At 36.8% G+C, this 20,262-nt stretch overlaps 1 protein-coding gene across 2 annotated transcripts in view; it reads right to left on the bottom strand.

The window, feature by feature from the left end:
- The window catches only part of LOC121381937 (katanin p60 ATPase-containing subunit A-like 2), a 33,915-nt gene that overhangs the window by 6,222 nt on the left and 7,431 nt on the right, over positions 1-20,262 (bottom strand). The window contains exons 4-16 of one of the 2 annotated variants that reach the window (XM_041511364.1): positions 19,607-19,636; positions 16,614-16,659; positions 15,191-15,365; positions 14,051-14,188; positions 11,308-11,385; positions 9,340-9,417; positions 8,937-9,035; positions 8,390-8,453; positions 7,858-7,976; positions 6,942-7,039; positions 5,270-5,377; positions 3,555-3,726; positions 1,687-1,789 (exon numbers count right to left, since the gene is read on the bottom strand). In XM_041511364.1, coding sequence (XP_041367298.1) covers positions 1,687-1,789; positions 3,555-3,726; positions 5,270-5,377; positions 6,942-7,039; positions 7,858-7,976; positions 8,390-8,453; positions 8,937-9,035; positions 9,340-9,417; positions 11,308-11,385; positions 14,051-14,188; positions 15,191-15,365; positions 16,614-16,659; positions 19,607-19,636 — 1,308 coding nt within the window. The remainder of the gene's footprint in view (positions 1-1,686; positions 1,790-3,554; positions 3,727-5,269; positions 5,378-6,941; positions 7,040-7,857; positions 7,977-8,389; positions 8,454-8,936; positions 9,036-9,339; positions 9,418-11,307; positions 11,386-14,050; positions 14,189-15,190; positions 15,366-16,613; positions 16,660-19,606; positions 19,637-20,262) is intronic. The other variant, XM_041511372.1, reaches the window with a different exon arrangement.

The following is a 20,262-nucleotide window of genomic DNA, read 5'->3' as shown; positions in this document are numbered from 1 at the left end:
AGTTATCTACCAGCCAGAGAAGTGCACCATTTTGCTGTGGTAGCAGAATACATGCAGTTGTTATTATTTAGGAACACAAATAACAAGTAACTTCAAACCAATGGGTTATTTATATACAGATATGGGAACAGGTTACAGCCAAAACCCAGGACGTCGGAATCACAAGACGCAAAGGAAAATGAAGGAAGTTACAGTCACGTGACCTGAACAGGAAGGGGTGCGCAGTAGAAGAATTCAGGCCATCCCATTGGCTGTTGGTATGTTCGGACCAGTCTACTAACCGTAGGGAATATGCACTAGTTATGAGGACAGGACAACTTCAAACCAATGGGTTATTTATATACAGGTATGGGAACAGGTCAAAGCCAAAAGAGATGGTAACATTAGATAATACACAACATGTATACATGCTTCTTGAAAGTGAAAAATAACCCCCTATATACACCATAACACTACCACTTCGTCTGGTTCTGGGAACAATTTGTTTTAAAAATCTTAATTAGCAATTGATATTCTTTCTTAAAATTGTGTAGCAGTCTCTGAAACTTATGTAGCGATACTTAACAAAATGGTCCCTGTGGTGCAAGCAAAATGGAAGAAAAACTAACCAAGATGGTCGCTACCAGCCCAAACTTTGACCCCCAACCCCCTCCCCCCCCCCAAACAGTATTTTGAGATCTCCTCGGATTTGCATGAATTTTAGGAAAGGTCCTTGTAGCTCCTAAAACGCAGTGAGTTCTCATGCCTATATTTGTAAAGTCATTTCAGTATTTTATATAATTGTTTTAACGAAGACCTACTGCCTCAATTTGTCTATATTGAGCTGCTGCACAACATAACAACGACGTCAGGAATGGTGGCATGCTGGGAACATTTTTGTTCAGTATTGTGTCGCGATTAGCTATGGAAATTTCAGAGATCGCTACACAATTTTAAAACATTAAACAGTAGTGGTAGTACTAAACCAAATAACTTCCGGCTGGGTCAAAGTGCGAGGTGCACCGAACTTTTGATAGAGAAGTGAACACCACAAGTCCTGTGATTGGTTATAAATGTGAGTGTGTTGGTTGTAAAAAATAATAGTTTAATCTGGGTAAAAAAAATTGCAATTTTATTTCATCTAGTACCAATGTGTCAAGTAGCCTTGTGCTTGAAACATGTATGGGGTACTCGAATTTTGTGCGAAACTAGGGTAGTCATAGACGCTACCCGTTATCTCAGAAACAAGCAGCTTGACCCCCATTTTTTTCTGATTCACTTTAAGCGTAAGGGGTGGTAGTATTTATATCCGTGGCGTTTATGTCGGTTGATACGTTGCAGGTAGGAGTTTTAGCCACATATGTTACTATTGTCGTCTATGGGATTTGATTTGGTAGTATACACCCTAGTTGCCAATCAGTTTTCAACTGACTAGAAATGCTGCTGATCAAATTGTTTAAAACTGGAGAAAACTTGGACTGTTTTCTCTTTTATAGATACATCACCTGTCCTCACAACTAGTGCATATTCCCTACGGTTAGTAGACTGGTCCGAACATCCCAACATTCTACTAACCGTAGGGAATATGCACTAGTTATGAGGACAGGTGATGTTGAAAAGAAAAAAGAAAAAATTCCTGGTGTGATGTCGTAACTTTGAGCCCCTGTTACGATGAACAGTTTGAAATATCTCAGATTCGTAGCTCACCTTCGGAGAGATTTTCCAAGATGTCGAATATCTTCCTCACCGGTCTCATGGCCGCTTCTTTGCACACCAGTCTGATGTCCGACCCCGAGTAGCCCTCTGTTTTCTGGAAACATTCAAACAAGAAACACATGGACTCTCTCATGTTACATGCTCTTCATACCAGCGATCAAATAATGGTTCTCCAGGTGAATGGGTTAAGCAAATAGTAGCACAAGTCTATTATCCAGGGCCCCGTTCCACGAAAAAATTGTAGCTAAGGTTAATTGTAGTGACTTAAGGTGAGTTTTACAACTAGCACCATAAACTTTACAGCTGTTCCACAAAGCAATCTTACAGTAGTCGTAAGTACCCCTTTAATAATTAATATATTCTTTGCAAAGAAGTGCGAAATAGTTAAATAATAAATTGGTTACCGACTTTTCGGAACACCTTGGATGTATTTATTGGTATTGGACATCCATGAAGTAACTTTGTTAGTTTATGTGCTAAGCGAAAATTGCCTAATGCAAAAGACATGAGAGTTATCTCTTGTATTTTCATGTGAAGGTCGTATGGCCTAGAATGTTTTTCATCAAACACAGAGTTTCATAAAAGGTATTTGGTATATATTAGATCTATTTTTACACAATAAGTTAGTATCTTTCTTAGAAAATTATCAAATCATCATCTAACTGCCATTTTACATCTACGTTAGTGGCTTACAACTGCCTCGTACCTATTGTAAATTTTCGTAGTAATTTACGACAACAGTAAGCTACGCCGCGTCGTGGAACGTGCTGGCGATCGTAGACACAAATTAAGGTCGCGATGGTAGGTATTTACGGCGATAGTAGTGCTAAGATAGCTTCGTGGAACGGGGCCCAGGCTGGCTATTGGCACATTTCACCAGTTATTTTGATATCTGTGTCCGGTTATTCTTTGATCTACTGCATAAATTCACTGCAGACTACTTTTCGTAGACACAAATTAAGGTCGCGATGGTAGGTATTTACGCCGATAGTAGCTTCCCACAGGCAGAATAGCACAAACCATGGCCTTTGTTGAACCAGTTATAGATCACTGGTCAGTGCAAGTGGTTTACACCTACCCATTGAGCCTTGCAGAGCATTCACTCAGGGTTTGAAGTCGGTATCTGGATTTAAAAATCCCATGCCTCGACTGGGATCCGAACCCAATACCTACCAGCCTGTAGACCGATGGCCTAACCACGATGCCACCGAGGCCGGTGGTAACCAATGGATCCAGGGTGCTAACCATTGGATCCAGGGTACAGGTTTTTGACATCTGTACCGATTACTTCCAGAGGCTGTCATTTCATTACAGACTTCAGGACATTGCATGTGTGGTAGAGTGCCTGCTATAGAACTGTTTGCCTTTGGTGGACCCAGTGCTAAACATTTTCCAACTCAACCAATGTTCATGACAGTTATATCATGGTTGGTGCTGTAATGCCTAGCGGAAAACATATATAACAGATCTGTTGTTGCTATCCGTAGGAGTAGCCTATTTTGCCCCTCCCTCCCTCCCTCTCTCCCTCTCTCTCTCTCTCTCTCTCTCTCCCTCTCCCTCCCTCCCTCTCCCTCTCTCTCTCTCTCTCTCTCTCTCGGTTTCTCTCTGTCACTCACTATATCTCATGCCTACCCTCTCTCCTTCTCTCTCTGTCTCTGTCCCTCTCTCTCTCTCTCTCAATCCAGACCAAATATTGAAATAACTAAGTTAGACACCAAATAGTGGTAGTTTGAAAAATGCTAAAGTGGCTTTAAACCAGCATTTCTTTCTCTTGTTTTCATCTGCTAATGTAACATCAGTATCCTAGGTAATTATTTGTTGTTCACTGTCATCTTTTTAACAACCAGTGACGTACAAACCTGCGCTAGACAGTCGTAATTCAGCTCAGCTAGTAGTTCTAATCCACTGCCGTCCTGTGAACAAACAACTGTAGGCAGGTGATGTATGAACATCGCTTTCCGAGCCTCCAGGGTCGGCAAACCAACAATGATTCTTTTTTCCAGCCGTCTCAACATCGCATGATCCAGCTCCCTGAAAACAAAGACATCACCTCATCAGCATATATTATAAACGTCTTCGTTATTAGAAGAATATAGTAATTATAGGAAACATAATGGAAACAAAGACATTATCGTATCAGCATACATTATAAACCTTTTTTCTGTTACATGAATATAATCATTATTGTTAACACAATGAAAAACAGACGTGATCTCATCAGTATATAATCATTATAAACCTCTTTTCTATCAGATGAATATACAGCTATGATAAATATAATGGAAACAAACAATATGACCGTATCAGTATACAATATAAACCTGTTCGCTATCAGATGAATATAAAAATTAAGGTCAACATAATGGAAACAAAGATAATATGATGTCATCAACCTCTTTGCTGTTAGACAACATAATTATTGTTAATGTAATGGCTACAAGAACATCCCATGAGAAATCACCAGCTGACATGCAGGTTATCATTTTAAGAAATATGCAGAAAAAGAAAAAAAAGGAACTAACTTTTAAGTTATTTTAAAGAAGGATTTATCTTTGTTACTTGTATTTAGTATGGCTTTCATCTCTTTCTGTGGTTCATTTTTAACAAACAGATGAAACTAACAGGAAAAAAATAATAAATACAAAGGTTTATCAATGGAACTAACTTTTAAGATATTTTAAAGAAGGATTTTATCTTTGATAATTTTATTTACTGTGGCTTTAAACACGGTTTTATCTCTTTCTGTCCGTCCTTCTTAAACTGATGAAACTTGTAGGAGAAAATAATTAAATATATATACAGAACTTCACATATGCTGTTTTCACTTCCTTCTTTCGCAAAATAAATGAGTGCAATAAATAGGAGGCAAAAACAATGCATGTGAAGTTCTGTATTTATTACATACCTTCTTTTATGTTTTGCAAAACCGGTTTTTAATTTAATGTCACAACAACACTATGTTAAATCTATGATCAAAACTCCTTTCATGGATTTGCTTAACATTAAGAATCTGCAGCAGCCTTGTGTAATGTTTCAAATACGATGTGACGTAATTTGTAAATCATATATGACGTCAGTAAATAAAAGGCGCTAACAGCAGTAAAAATAAAAAGGGAATTCCCCATTTAAAAGTTCCGGTCCAGATTGCACATGTGTAATACAAAATAAATTTATTACATGGTTTGAAAATGTCTTTATCACTATAGTAAGATTGAATAGGTATGTAATAAAAAGGATTATAAGAAGAAGTTTGTTTTGTTTAACGACACCACTAGAGCACATTGATTTATTAATTACCGGCTATCGGATGTCAAACATATGGTCATTTTTGACAGTCATAGAGAGGAAACCTGCCACATTTTTTCATTAGTAGCAAGAGATCTTTTATATGCACCATCCCACAGACAGGATAGTACATACAAAGGCCTTTAATATACCAGTCGTGGTGTACTGGCTGGAACAAGAAATGGCTCAATGGGCCCACCGATGGGGATCGATCCCAAACCGACCGCGCATCAAATGAGCATAAAAAGGATTATAAATAAAGGTGAATGAACACAAGTGTATAACAAACCAAGGAAGATTTGACGCAGCCAGCAGAAACACAAGATCATCAGTCTTAGCCAGTCCGTCCATCTGAACAAGAATTTCCGTCTTCATTCGTCGACTTCCTTCATGTTCACTGTGAAAAACAACAAACAAACATACAACTAAACAGTCATAGTACAACAACCAGTTCCCTTTTGGGGTTTTCACTGTGAAAAACAACAAACAAACATACAACTAAACAGTCATAGTAAAACAACTAGTTCCCTTTTGGGGTTTTCACTGTGAAAAACAACAAACAAACATACAACTAAACAGTCATAGTAAAACAACCAGTTCTCTTTTGGGGTTTTCACTGTGAAAAACAACAAACAAACATACAACTAAAAAGTCATAGTACAACAACCAGTTCCCTTTTGAGGTTTTCACTGTGAAAAACAACAAACAAACATACAACTAAACAGTCATAGTACAACAACCAGTTCCCTTTTGAGGTTTTCACTGTGAAAAACAACAAACAAACATACAACTAAACAGTCATAGTAAAACAACCAGTTCCCTTTTGAGGTTTTCACTGTGAAAAACAACAAACAAACATACAACTAAACAGTCATAGTACAACAACCAGTTCTCTTTTGGGGTTTTCACTGTAAAAACAACAAACAAACATACAACTAAACAGTCATAGTACAACAACCAGTTCCCGTTTGGGGTTTTCACTGTGAAAAACAACAAACAAACATACAACTAAACAGTCATAGTATAACAACCAGTTCTCTTTTGGGGTTTTCACTGTGAAAAACAACAAACAAACATACAACTAAACAGTCATAGTACAACAACCAGTTCTCTTTTGGGGTTTTCACTGTGAAAAACAACAAACAAACATACAACTAAACAGTCATAGTACAACAACCAGTTCTCTTTTGGGGTTTTCACTGTGAAAAACAACAAACAAACATACAACTAAACAGTCATAGTACAACAACCAGTTCCCTTTTGGGGTTTTCATATCAATTTTTATCATGGATTCATTCATAATTATTATACTTACCTCTGTTTAACACCCAAAACAAGATGTATTTTTCATCCTGGGGTGTTATTAAAAAGATCTGTTAATTAGTTGCGATTGTGAAAAAACTCATAAATTGATACTTCTACCCTCCACATATCAAGCTAGTCCAAGTACTCTGCCATTCAAGAGCTAGACGGACATTTGGATGGTTATGATCACTCTCTCGGTCAGAGAAAACTCTACAGCAAAAACATCAAATATCTGCCTACCACCAGGACATTGTTGAAAGGGGAGTACTGTCGGGTTGCTTCTAGTAGTGTGTGTATTGAAGGGACATACCCTAGTTTCAACCCGTGAAAATTAACACTAAGTTTAGTTAATCTACAAACCTATAACACAGGTGTCCCTTTAATGGTTAATATGCAAAATATGTTATCAACGAACTGGAAAATTATTAATGCAAAGGTATTTAGCCTCAAATATGTGTTGTATTAAAGCGGAAATCTTTGCCTACCTGGTGGTAAACAGAAATTCTGTGTTTTCACAGTATCTAATATCCAACTAGCTCTCCTATGGTAGTGTACTCTGGCTAACCTCAAGCTAAAATCCTATTTAGCTGCATCCAGCCCCCCCTCCCCCCCATCCCCCACTTCTTATATATAAAATTAAATCTTCTAGTACTTACGTTCCTCCCCCTTGTGACCCCCGCTGACTCATTAAAGATTCCAGTTCATCTAAAAATATTGTGGACGGTGCATGGAAACGTGCCAGCTCAAACAGAACCTGCAACATGGAGAACAAACATACAGTTACTGACAGCAACCAACTGATCCACAACACATAAAAAGTATATTCATCGGGAACAGTTTGTGATGTTATCCATTAATAGATGAAAAACAATCCTTACATTCTTACTACAGTGAAGTTTGTTTCCTTTAACACTACTAGAGCACTCATTAATTAATCATTGGCTACTGGATGTCATACATTTGGTAATTCAGACAAATAGTCTTCACAAGAAAGCCGCTACATTTTCCATCAATGGACAGAAGAAGGAATGAAGGAAATGGTTTATTTAACGATGCACTCAACACATTTTATTTACGGTTACATGTATATGGCGTCGGATTTCCATCAAAGGCAACAGATTGTTTATATGCTCTTTCCCTCAGAAGGGAAAGCACACTATGGCCTTTGATTATATACTTATTAACAAAAATATTAATGTCTTCCAAAAATGAAAGAACTTTCAGAAGAAAAACAAATTTAGTATTGTGTATCAACTATTGACGAAAAATAGGTTTCGTAAATTCAGGCCTACATGTATATTTTCCTTATGTTATTGTGTCTGGTAAATGCAACTTTAAAACTCAGTGGTATGAACGGTCTATAGCAAAGTGTATACATAAAGTTATACTTCTGCTTTTTCAGCACGAGTAGCCTGTGTGACAGCACAGCAGGTTTCCTATCTCTTTATAGATCAAGTGTTGAAATAATTATATGATAGTCAATAAATAGCCTTTTATGATCAGTTTAAAATACGCTGAGGAGTCATGAAAGAAATCGCTGTCTCTTTCTCATTTTATAACTGTTAAACTAACCCGCACGAGTTTCTCCGAGTCTCCTCGCCACTTGCTTACGATGCTCGACGCTGAGATGTTGAAAAATGTTGTCTGACATTCTGTCGCCACAGCCTTAGCTAGCAGGGTTTTGCCTGTACCTAAAAACAGAAAAAATATCACACAAAATAAAAAATTTAAAGAAATTAAGTGAATACACTATGTTAAAAATGAGAGGAAGTTTTAAAATTCACAATTACAAATAAAATCAGTATAGTTTTGTGAAATTATGTTTTAAAATAAATTTAAAGTAATTTTACTCGTTCCAGCCAGTGCACCATGACTGGTATATCAAAGGTCATGGTATGTGCTATCCTGTGTATGGGATGGTGCATATAAAAGATCCCTTGCTGCTAATCGAAAAGAGTAGCCCATGAAATGACGACAGCAGGTTTCCTCTCTCAATATATTTGTGGTCCTTAACCATGTGTCCGACGCCATATAACCGTAAATAAAATGTGTTGAGTGTGTCATTAAATAAACACTTCCTTCCTAAATGTAATTTTCTATATACCTGGAGGCCCATACAGGAGAAGACCTTTCCATGGTGACAGTATACCCTTGAAGAACTGTGGATACTGAAACAACAAACACAGTCATGTCTTAAACACTGGAAGCTACACACTTTCCATGGTCACAGCAAATATTTGACATTTTAACAACTAATACACACATTACAAGAAGAAACCCGTTTGCACCTACATATTTAACAGGAACATTATTAAAAGGGGGTGCTGTAAGGTTTCTTCCTGTAGTGTGTGTATTAGTGGTTAACATATGAAATATTTGTTATCGGCGAATTTGAAAATGATCAATGCAATGGTATTTAGTGTCAAACATAGGGTTATTGTTGTATTAAGAGCAAGAATCTTTTCCGATTCCAGTGGTAGGCAACAATTCCGTGTTTTCGCTATTTAGTTATTTCTGGCCGAGAGAGCGATCATAACCGTCCAAATGTCCATCAAGCTCTCGAACAGCAGAGCATTCAGGTTACGTTCTCTTTGACACGGTCAACAGGATATGTTTCATATTAACAGCGCTGACAAGTACACACGACTTACCTTGATGGGATACACAACTGCTTCCTTGACCAGTCGTTTAGCTTCATCCAACCCAATAATGTCATCCCATTTCACATTCGGGTTTTCGTGATAAATCTCCTGAAAACGCCAATCATACTTGGTTTTAACACAAAATAAATGTCACTTCATTCAGGTGTTCGTTAAAAACCTCCAGTAAAGAGGAGTTACATAAAATTCAATGGCTCTAAAACTAAATTTGGGGAAATGGGAAAATAAATTGATACAGAATTCCTTCTGAATTTATTGTCAGGTCATCTTTCAAAGGACATATACTGAACACATTTTTTGTAACTTAGTGACCTTTTTTTTTCTCCCTTTTTTAAGAATTAGTATCCCCTCCAACACATCTGCAATGTTAACAAAATACTTCTAGCACACTTACCCTACTGATAACTTGAGCAAGTTCTCTCATTTCACTGCTGTAACCAACGTACCCTCCCAGTGGTTTCAACAGTCGATCCTAAAAATCATGTTAACAGTTATTACAACACAATATACACCCAAACAATCCTCATGCATTATAGTATAAAAACAAGCATTCTGAGAGTGCTGCTAACGCAATACATGTCCCCTACTGGGCCCAAGGGCCATAACTGGGTAAAACGCCATGAAAGTGAAACTTGATTTTAACAGTACATGGTAAAGCTATATACAAAATATTAGCTCAATATCTTGAGGCATCGTAAAAAAAAAATCAAATTAAAATTAAAAATCTGAAAAACTATATGTGGAAAAGACAAGCAGATGGACAGACAGACAGACAGAAGGATAGAGACAAAACCTATAGTCCCCTCCAGTTAGACCGGCAGGGGACTAATAATGACCAAATCACCATACTTTAATTAGCATAAGCTTCAACAATTGCACAGAGCCCTCAAAATTACCCGGTCTCCGGCGGCAAATCGCCGCCTGAAACAGCTTTTGCCGCCTCCTATTTAATGGATGGTGACTGATTTGTGCTAACAGAGGCCATGAGAATGCATCTCAGAGGTTCGATTTTTCAAATGTTTCTTGGGGAGGGTCCCCAGACCCCCCGCTTTGCCCCCTGCTATCATCACTGTTGTAGCCTGCTACTTCTTAAACTATTGAGGGCGCTGATTGCATACCCTTAGAATATTCTGAAATTTATTTTGACAAGATGCCCCCCCCCCCCCCTTTTTTTTACTCCTTTTAATTCTAATTTTCTTAAATCCTACAACTTGTTTCATTGGCCATCTTGTGGCCATCCATGCCACACACATGCCAGTTTCCATCAGCTTTAGCTGTAGACTTAGTCGGACAACCTCGAAGAGTGTTCAGTAGTGACTTCTTGCATTGTTAAGAGGCACTTGGAACCTCTTGCTACAGATCCTCACTACTAGCAGTCGTTAGTTAGTGCCATGGGTCAGAAGAGGATGAGAATGCCAGGTGGGTGCAGTGAAGTACACAGAGATTGCACCCATGGAGGAAGTAGAGACAGGTAGGTGATGGAGTGGACAGTTCAGAAGTAAAATCATGGGACAAATTGGAAAGGTTTTTTTATATTAAGATTAAATTTAAGATAACAAGAATGATAGGCATGCAGAGAATGACATTCAAAACATTTCTTGCCTTTAGTTTCATACTTAGCCATTAGTTAGTTATATAATACTTCATGTTAACTAAACTGTAAAGACCAATCATTGTATGTAACCAAATTTTGGTAATGTCAGTAACAGTCAACTAAATAGCCACAAGAGAATTTTACTTCAACATTAAACTCAAAACCAAGAAATGCTTGGATACAGGTATCTGACAGTCAAAACTTTGCTGTAATGTCAGTCCCCATGGAATTGCCTTTAGCTATTAGCTAATTGAAAAAAACAAAGAGTACTGGTGAGGTACATGATACGCCTGTCAGGAGTTTGATGGAAAACCATAGATATTAATGAATATGTTACGGGTATGATTCAATTCTAACTATATGAAATTTTTGCAATGGAATGGATGAATAGTTTGTTTAGGACCAACTACAGATGATACTGTGTCCATTGAAGAAGGTGATTTTCCTATGATGTTCAGAATATACACACATTATTTGATTTTTTTTGTATCAGTGACCTAGAAATTGTATGTGACACACCACCATCCCAAGTTATTCCTACATGTGAGGTTTGATGGTCCTGCATGCATCTGTATGCAAAATATGGTCCGGACAAGAAAAAGTAAACAGATGGATGGACGGATGGACGGATGAACAAAGCCATACCACTATAATATGACCCATCATAGACGGGTATATAAAAACACGCAGAGATGTTCTACAAAAGCAAATGTTGATTAAATCTGTATTGAATTCCCACAACACGAGACACGTGCTAAAGCAACTTACAGACGAATCAACACCTTCCTCAGCATTCATCTTCGTTGCATCGTTGATCATTGCACGGATGTCAATAATCTGGCCGTTCTGTGAAAAACAAACAAACAAACCACTACTTACACTGAACATTATAGAAAAGTTACCAGTAAGTTTTTCGTAATGACTGAAAAAAATGTCTCTTGTCATGAGCTATATCCAGTGTTTGGGTATGGCACTATGAAATTGAATGTTTACAAAATGGGTTACATTTAGGATTAGGGTTAAGAAAATCATAAGAGTCATTAATTTTGTCAAAAAGGTGAACTTGAAAAAAAATAAAATCTACAAAAACATTTAGGTATGGCATCATACCTATTTTACCACCTGGCAGAAACCGTGATATCAAGGAATATTAATTTAATAATAACCAAGGTTGTTAAATTCAACTTACTATCTCAGCTATTTTTTCTCTCTAAAAGCCTTTTATTTTCAAAATTCATACATGTATACAAAAACTATGTAAGCCATTTTACACATTGTTCTGAGTAATTCTGCGTTTTATTCATGTTCACAGATAATAATAATAAAAAAAATTAAAGTTCTATATAATTATTCTGTTAAAAAAACAATTCTATACATTTTATTTCAAAATGTAACGATGAAAACAGAGGCATAAATACAAACTCTTTAAACTACATGTCATTTTTGTGTTTGCCAAATTGTAATGTCATATTTAACATCAACAAGGCCAATGGTTTGTAAGAGTCAAATTTTACAATAATATTACACATTACAACAATGCATGATAATTTCGCAAACAGAAATTTACATTTTTATTTCCCCAAGATTATCAGTATCACATAGAAACTGGATTTGAACCATAGTATTGTATCATTGTATGGGGATCATGCCCCGAACCACCCTAGCAATTTTACACCCAATGGGAGGCTCAGTTTTCATCCAACTTTTTTTTTTTTTTTTTAAATAAACACCACAAACATTTAACACAGAGACAAAGACATTTTTAGTTTTTTGGACATTACAAACATGGATGATGATGAGATGAATGGAGAAGTCGCAGTATTTCCATTTCGGTATGGGACTACTTGACAGGGTTGTGCTCCACGCTTGCTGTCAGTTGAGCTATCAACCGAGCCCGGGGTACACTGAACCTGCAGTGCATGCTGGGTAATCATCCCCCATGTGGGGTCATACACTCTGGAGACACACCCATAATCGCACCTGTGACGTGAGTGAAACTCGGTGTATGTGGCCTTACACCTACCCATTGATCCTAGTGGTGCACTCACTCTGGGTTGGGAGCCGGTACTGGCATGAAAAATCCCCCATTGCCTCAGGTGGGATACGAACCCAGTACCTACCAACCTCAAGTTCGATGGCATAACCACAACACCACTGATGCTGGTATGTCCCAACATTTTTGCCGAAAAACATCGTGGGGAAAACACTGTGTATGTTTCCACTACAGTCAAGAATGGATGGAAATGAAGTCGAAGAACAAGAACAGAATAATCTATTTACTGAATTTTCATATTTGATTGTTGCTTTTTAAGTTTCATAAATTACTGAAGTCCATACATAAATAGTATCAATTTATGATGATAAAAATCCAAACCCACATTTCGGAGGTAACTAACAAGAAGTTGAAGTTTGTTTTGTTTAACACCACCACTAGAACTCCGATTTATTAATCATTGGCTATTGTATGTCAAACGTTTAATAATTCTGACACGTGATCAAACCCACTAAATTTTTCCATTAACTGCAAGGGATCTTTATATGCACTTTCCCAGGCATGACAGCACCAGGCTTTCTGCCAGAAAATAATATGAGGGTACGTGATAAAAACAAAACAGATCATAAGGAAGGAAATGTTTTATTTAATGACGCACTCAACACATTTTATTTATGGTTATATGGCATCGCACATATGCACTATCCCACAGACAGGACAGCACATACCACGTCCTTTGATATACCAGTCCTGGTGCACTGGCTGGAACGAGAAACAGCCCAATGGGCTGGTCACACCAAAGACACGTAACATAGAAAATTATTTTGCTCTAATTCTCTTGCGTCAAACGATTAAAATCATATTTTCATTTGATTCTTGTTCTGTATAAAGAGCGGTGTGCAGCTCGTTGAAACATCGCTCACTTACAATGAATCATAGGATTGGAAATGTTTTACTTAACGACGCACTCAAAACATTTTATTTACGGTTATATGACGTTGGACATATGGTTAAGGACCACACAGATATTGAGAGAGGAAACCTGTTGTCGCCACTTCACGGGCTACTCTTTTCAATCAGTAGCAAGGGATCTTTTATATGCACCATCCCACAGACAGGATAACATACACCACGGCCTTTGATATATCAGTCGTGGTGCACTGGCTGGAGCGAGAAATAGCCCAATGGGCCCACTGACGGGGATCGATCCAACGGTTTACCACTGGGCTATGTCCTGCCCCAAAACCGATCATAAATGCCCTTACTAGGTAGTTATGGGTTTGAAATGTTTTGAAACTGACCACTGCATTTCAGGTACTTTGTCATATTTTAAACAGAAGTTAACCTCTTATCCTAAACCCTTCGAAAAATTATTTTTAAAAATCCATTAATTCTCAAGATTTTAGGGTACGTAAATTTTACCCTTCGTACCCTCTGGCAGTGATGCTACACATAGCACAGCCTTTGATATATCAATCGTGGGGCACTGGTTTAGAAGGTAGCTAACACTGGACTGACCCTGCCAGGTTTAAATGCCTTATGTGGGCTCTCGGCGGGCGTGCTGTCGTGTGCGGTGGTACTGTGAGGGATACTGGACACGGTGAGACCATGCAGGGTGAGGGTGCCTGGATCTCCGTTGGCCATCGTCCCATTAGTCTGCAACACACACACAAAAAAAGAATGTTAATGTTTTGTTTTTTTAAATACAGGGCTGTGTAATGTACTATTCTGCTCACCAAGTTAAAAGATAAAGTTTGTTTTGTTTAACAACATCACTAGAGCACAATGATTTATTAATCATCGTCTATTGGATGTCAAATATTTGGTAATTCTGACATATAGTCTTAGAGAGGAAACTCGTTACATTTTTCCATTAGCAACAAGGGATATTTTTATATATATTTTCCCACAAACAGGAAAGATAAAAAACAGAAATAGAAATAACCAAAGCTATTTAAAAAAACTAAAAACAAGTTTGTCCCACCTTGTTACAAGCAATATTTTAAACATCATGCAGCAATCTGCTGACCACTAAATCAATACAAATAATTATAAAAACAGTTCCTTTTTTACTGATGGTTTCAAGACATACATTCAACCAGGCAAATTACACTTATATACTTTATTTTTATGATGCTTTGCGCTTGAAAACAGTAAATAACACGACTCAATAGTTAATTTTTTTTCGTTCTGCGAGCGAGATTGTAAGTATGTGTGTACTTTTGATTGCATCAAATACGTAGATTTGTCTGCATTGTTGGTTCAAGTAACAATTAAAAGGTAACTAATAACTAATAATTATAATAAAATTACAAAGCAGTTTTAAAATATACTAATACAATTATTAAGTACACAGGCTTTTAGGTGACTACTAACAAAAAAGTACGGATAAAAGTAGGATGATTTTTTTTTTTTAAAGTAGAGAAAAGTAGGAAAGTAGGAAAAGTAGGGCCTGCTTGAAAGCCCGAGTACACAAATTACCAGCGACCTATGCTACAGTGGAAACTGTCTAACCCAAATCCTGATAAAACTGGAACCCTATTAAACCTGGTCAAATTTCTTGGCCCAAATCTCCTACTATTTATTTAATATTAAACCCCTGAAAATTCAGGAACCTGTTTATTTAGAAAAATGATGCTAAAAACATATAATACATACCACCGGCAAATTGCCATTGCTGACTGATGCGTTCACCACTTGGCGTCTTACTGAAGAAGATTGCACGGTTCTTTTCCCCCTCCCCGACTGTGGGCGTGGGGGTAAGGTTGGAGGGGGGCTGGTGCCTTGTGACCCTTGTGGAATCTTTGGTAATGAAGGCACGTTATTCTTTACACTGTAAATGAAGTTAAAACATCATGAATAATAATATGAATAATAATGAGAAGAATAATGATAAAATAATCAACATCATCATAGTAATAACAAGCACTGAGAGTACTGCTAAAACAATTCATGTCCCCTACAGAACCCAACAATTTTTCGTATACTAGTATCCTAAATTTAAGGGCCATACTTCTGTGAAAAGTGGGTAAATCACCATGAAAGTTAAACTGGATCAGTAACAGTACATGATAAAGGTATATAAAACAATTCATCTCAATATCTTCAGGCATTGCAAAACAAAAGTCCGGAAACAAATTTTCACATCTCTTAAGTTTAAGGGTCATAACTCCATCAAAAATGAGTGAGTTGCCATGAAAGACAAACTTGATCTGTAAAAGTAATTTCAGGTCAATATCTCAAGGTTTTCTGGGGGGAACAAAGTCTTGAAAACTAATTTTCATATCTCCTAAGTTCAAGGGCCATAACTCCGTCAAAAATGGGTAAATCACCATGAAAGTCAAATCTGATCTGTAACAGTACATGCTAAAGCTATACACAAAATTTCAGCTCAATATCTCAAAACATTCTCAAAAAAAAAAATAATAATAATCTGGAAAACTGTACGCGGAACAGACAGACAGAGATGAAACCTATAGTACCCTCCGGTTGGAACGGTAGGGGACTAATAACCATAACATCACCATGGTATCAATCTTCAACATCAACTTGTACTCACATCAGTACTGACATCAGTACTGACATTATGATTTCGACAGTTTTAGGTCTGAAAATTGTGCAAATGACCGATTCGGAGGAAGGAAATATTTTATTTAACGACACACTCAACACATTTTATTTACGGTTATATGACGTCAGAAATGACTGATTCATAAAGTCAAATGATTTATGCAACCTTTCAATTCTCTGAGGCCTACTTTTTATCCCATTGTGATTTCCAAATATTTTCTTTTATAGGTATACTTCCCATCTAAAATAAATAAATCATCTTTCCAACTGGATGTCAATTTATTTTAAGTGTATCAATAATGTACATGTACCATACATACATACCGGTGCCAAAACACCCACAAATATCAGTAGCATCATAAACTGAACACAAAAGTACATAATGTAATCTATCTCATTGCAATATATCATTTTGATAATAAATTGCTTAATTGTTGGATATGAATAAGTTGTGTTAATTTCTTAACTGCAGAAAATATATAAGATGAAATATAATATATGTTTGTGATACCTGGTTGATCGTGTCAGCTTCGCTGTGTTTTGTCTTCTTTCACCAGCTGAAACAAAGACAGCCACATGACATTAAATATTTCATTTTTAAACATTACAACAAAATGAAATACAGGTACTTGGATCAGTATTTTAATTATAGAAAGCAGACAACACTCGACACAGACATTTTATACCAAACAGGAATTAAACAAATTATGTTTAAAAACATGATTCAAAAAAAAAAAATTAACCTCTTCTGCGAGTTCAAATATATTTTTTTCTATTCTAAATTCATTTACTAAAGCACTGGTTTTCCTGACATCAAAGTAAACACAATGTCTGGTTCCCATGCACCGTTACCATAAAATAAAGACCAGGCTCCGTATTCATAAACGTACTTAAGTCAAAGTATGATACCTAAATACATACTTAAAGTATATAGATAAGTATTATACATTGACTTAAGTATGTTTATGAATATGGAGCCAGGGACCTACTTCACTAAACTCTTGCAACTTTGCGATATCGCAGTGCAATCCAAAAAGAGTTACAAAGAGGATGCTTTGTTGTCTAACAAAGCCTAATAGAGCTTTGTGCAATAGGCTCCAGGGCCCTGTTCAACGAAGTGACCGTAGCCCTAAAATCACCGTAAGTGCATAGCTGTATTTTTATGCACTTAAGGTGATCTTAGCACTAAGATTGCTTCGTGGAATGAGGGACCTGATAACTTACATGTAGGTTATGACAAATTTATCCAGTTTACAATTCCTTTTTTTATTATTATTAATTTAATAGTATTTCATGCAAAAAAACTATGGTAATACATTGTAGTTCATTTAAGAACTAACGTGATATTTTTTAATGTCCCTGGAAGTATGAACCATAGAATGGTTTTATACACTGTATGACTGGCATATATCTTCAACTACACATGTACATGTCAATATTTTTCATAAAAATATTATTATACTGATGATAGTGTCATATAACAAACATAAGCATACTCATAAATTAATATTATATGACTCACTGCAATACAAACTCTGTATTTATAATCTGCTTAGTGTGCAAGTATTTATAGACACTGGAAGGAAGGAAGGAAATGTTTTATTTAACGACGCACTCAACACATTTAATTTATGGTTAGACATATGGTTAAGGACCACACAGCTACTGAGAGAGAAAACCAGCTGTCGACACTTAATGGGCTACTCTTTTCGAATAGCAGCAAGGGATGTTTTATATGCAACATCCCACAGACAGGATAGTACATACCACGACATTTGTTACACCAGTTGTGGAGCACTGGCTGGAACGAGAAATAGCCCAATGGGTCCATCGATGGGGATCGATCCTATACTGACCACGCATCAAGCGAACACTTTACCACTGGGCTACGCCCCACCACTTATGGACATTGATGCACAATGTTATGTTATGTAACTCAAACAACAAACAGAATCAACACTGTTAGAAAATTTCAAACAAAATGCATTCATTCATAAACAGGAACAAGAGTTTGTTAACTAGGAAGATGTATTTAGTAACAGGTTTTTTTGTGTGTTTTTGTTGTTTTTTATCATGGGGTGAAAACTGAATATGAGGAATCAACATTTTGACAAAATCATACACTGTCATATGGTAATTACTGGCAGTCCATCGTTAGAAAATGTCTGATTTCCTGCAGTCATTGTTTTAGGAATACCCCAATTTATCAGATAGGCAGGTTGTAATTTTGTTCCCTTTTTTTTCAATCCCATGGGCAACTGGAACCAAGGTAGTCTGATGAACTGCAGCAGCATTAAGTAACTTACACAAATCCAATATGAACCTAACAGCCAAAAATGCTTTAGTTAGAATGGATGCATGGACCAAACTGGATATTGAATTCATGTACAAAAAAACATCTGCAACACAATTGTCTTTTAACTTGAGAAAAAGGTTAATGAGACAAATGTTTCACAACACTCATGTTACAGCAAATACACAGGCATGAAAACAAAAAAGTGTTTTCCATGAAATTTGAAATCCTATGGCCTGTGTCTAACATACAGTTATTTCAATACTTGTGAAAAGAAGAAACCCACTGCTGCCACATAAACTAATACTACCATTAAAGCAGCAAGGGATCTTTTACATGCATTCACTCATAAACAGAACAGCACATACCGTGGTCTTTGATATTGAACATAATGTCAGTTGAGAATGACTGACCCAGAAACCCATCACATCAACACACCACAGGCGACTGCTCTACCATGAGCTATATATATATATATATATCTCACCCCAATTACTGTTAGTAGATCAACAATAACAAGTGACATGTTCAGGAGGCCATGCGCTCGCAGACACCTTGCAGGGCTCGAACTTAAGAATTTGTCTCCCACAGCAAAAAAAAAGAAGACATTTGCAGCAAATAAACCTGACTGAAAGGCTATCTTGTTATATGTAGACATCTTTTAAATGTGCAAATGTCAAATATTGGCAGATAATGTACACCAGGTGTATACATTTCAGCACTGTTGAAGATCTTTATCGACGGCACTAAAGTGCCACCGGTGATGCTTTCTACCTACGGCAATTTATATCTCAATGACGGCAATTGCCACCGGTGCCGCTGTTAAGTTCCAGCCCTGCCTTGACTGGTACCATCATCTTCTATATCATATGCAAACCAGTCTAGTGAGCAACTGCAGTCTTTGCCATGAGTAAAATCAAGGCGAGTTGAATATCTCTCTTCTGAAATGGTGCCAGGTGAATAATCACTTGAGCTTTTAATGAAAATGTATTGAAACTTTGTTTTTATTATAAGGCAATCAATTTGCCACTCTCCTAACATTTTGCAGGTGAGTGAGGAGAGGAGCAATAGTGATCACTCGCCTGGTGAAGGCTGGACTGCAATCGTTTGCCCTTCTGAACATGCTTCAATTCAACCCTCCACCCTCCATCCTTGTGAATACAAAATATTAGCACAGCAAAACAAGTTAGCAACTGTATCAAACCACTAACATGCAGTTTGTATGCTGCGGCCAGGTAAAACTGTAGAAGAAAAAAACAAGACACAAATGTTTTAACATGGAATTTGTTTTAACTTGGTGACTCGTACTGAAGTCTGAACACATTGAGTAAATTAACTACAGCTCAAAATAGAAGGTAAAATACAGCATGCTGTTGGGGGGTTTTAAATACTAGGCCAAAGAAAATACATGTCTTGGTTTGGAATGGCATCATGTGAAAAAGTAGGAACACTGAGATGTATTTTTAGAGCATTATGAAATTAAAACATAACTGCAAAAGTTGGTCAACAACATGACAAAAGAAACTTTCAACATCACATACAAGTACAGGTGACTTTTACTTGTTAATAGCAACAGATCTTTAAAATGCACTTTTACATGACTGGGACAGCACATACCAAGGCCTTTAATATGCCAGTTGTGAAGCACTGGTTCTATCAAATCTATAACCACTCTAATAACCACCATTTGTCTACAAAAAGCACTTTTCATTAATATCTTTTGCCTGACAATACATTCAGGAACATTCTGCTTTTCAAATTCTGATTAACATACGTTGCTAATCAAATTTTGAAATTGATTAGTACATGTATGTAACTACTATTTTGACATTTTAGAATTGTGTAACGATCTGCAAAAATTGTACAA

Source organism: Gigantopelta aegis, chromosome 2 (genome assembly GCF_016097555.1).
Source record: "Gigantopelta aegis isolate Gae_Host chromosome 2, Gae_host_genome, whole genome shotgun sequence".
In the NCBI taxonomy this organism is placed as follows: domain Eukaryota; kingdom Metazoa; phylum Mollusca; class Gastropoda; order Neomphalida; family Peltospiridae; genus Gigantopelta; species Gigantopelta aegis.
This window is presented reverse-complemented; position numbering and strand designations above follow the sequence as displayed.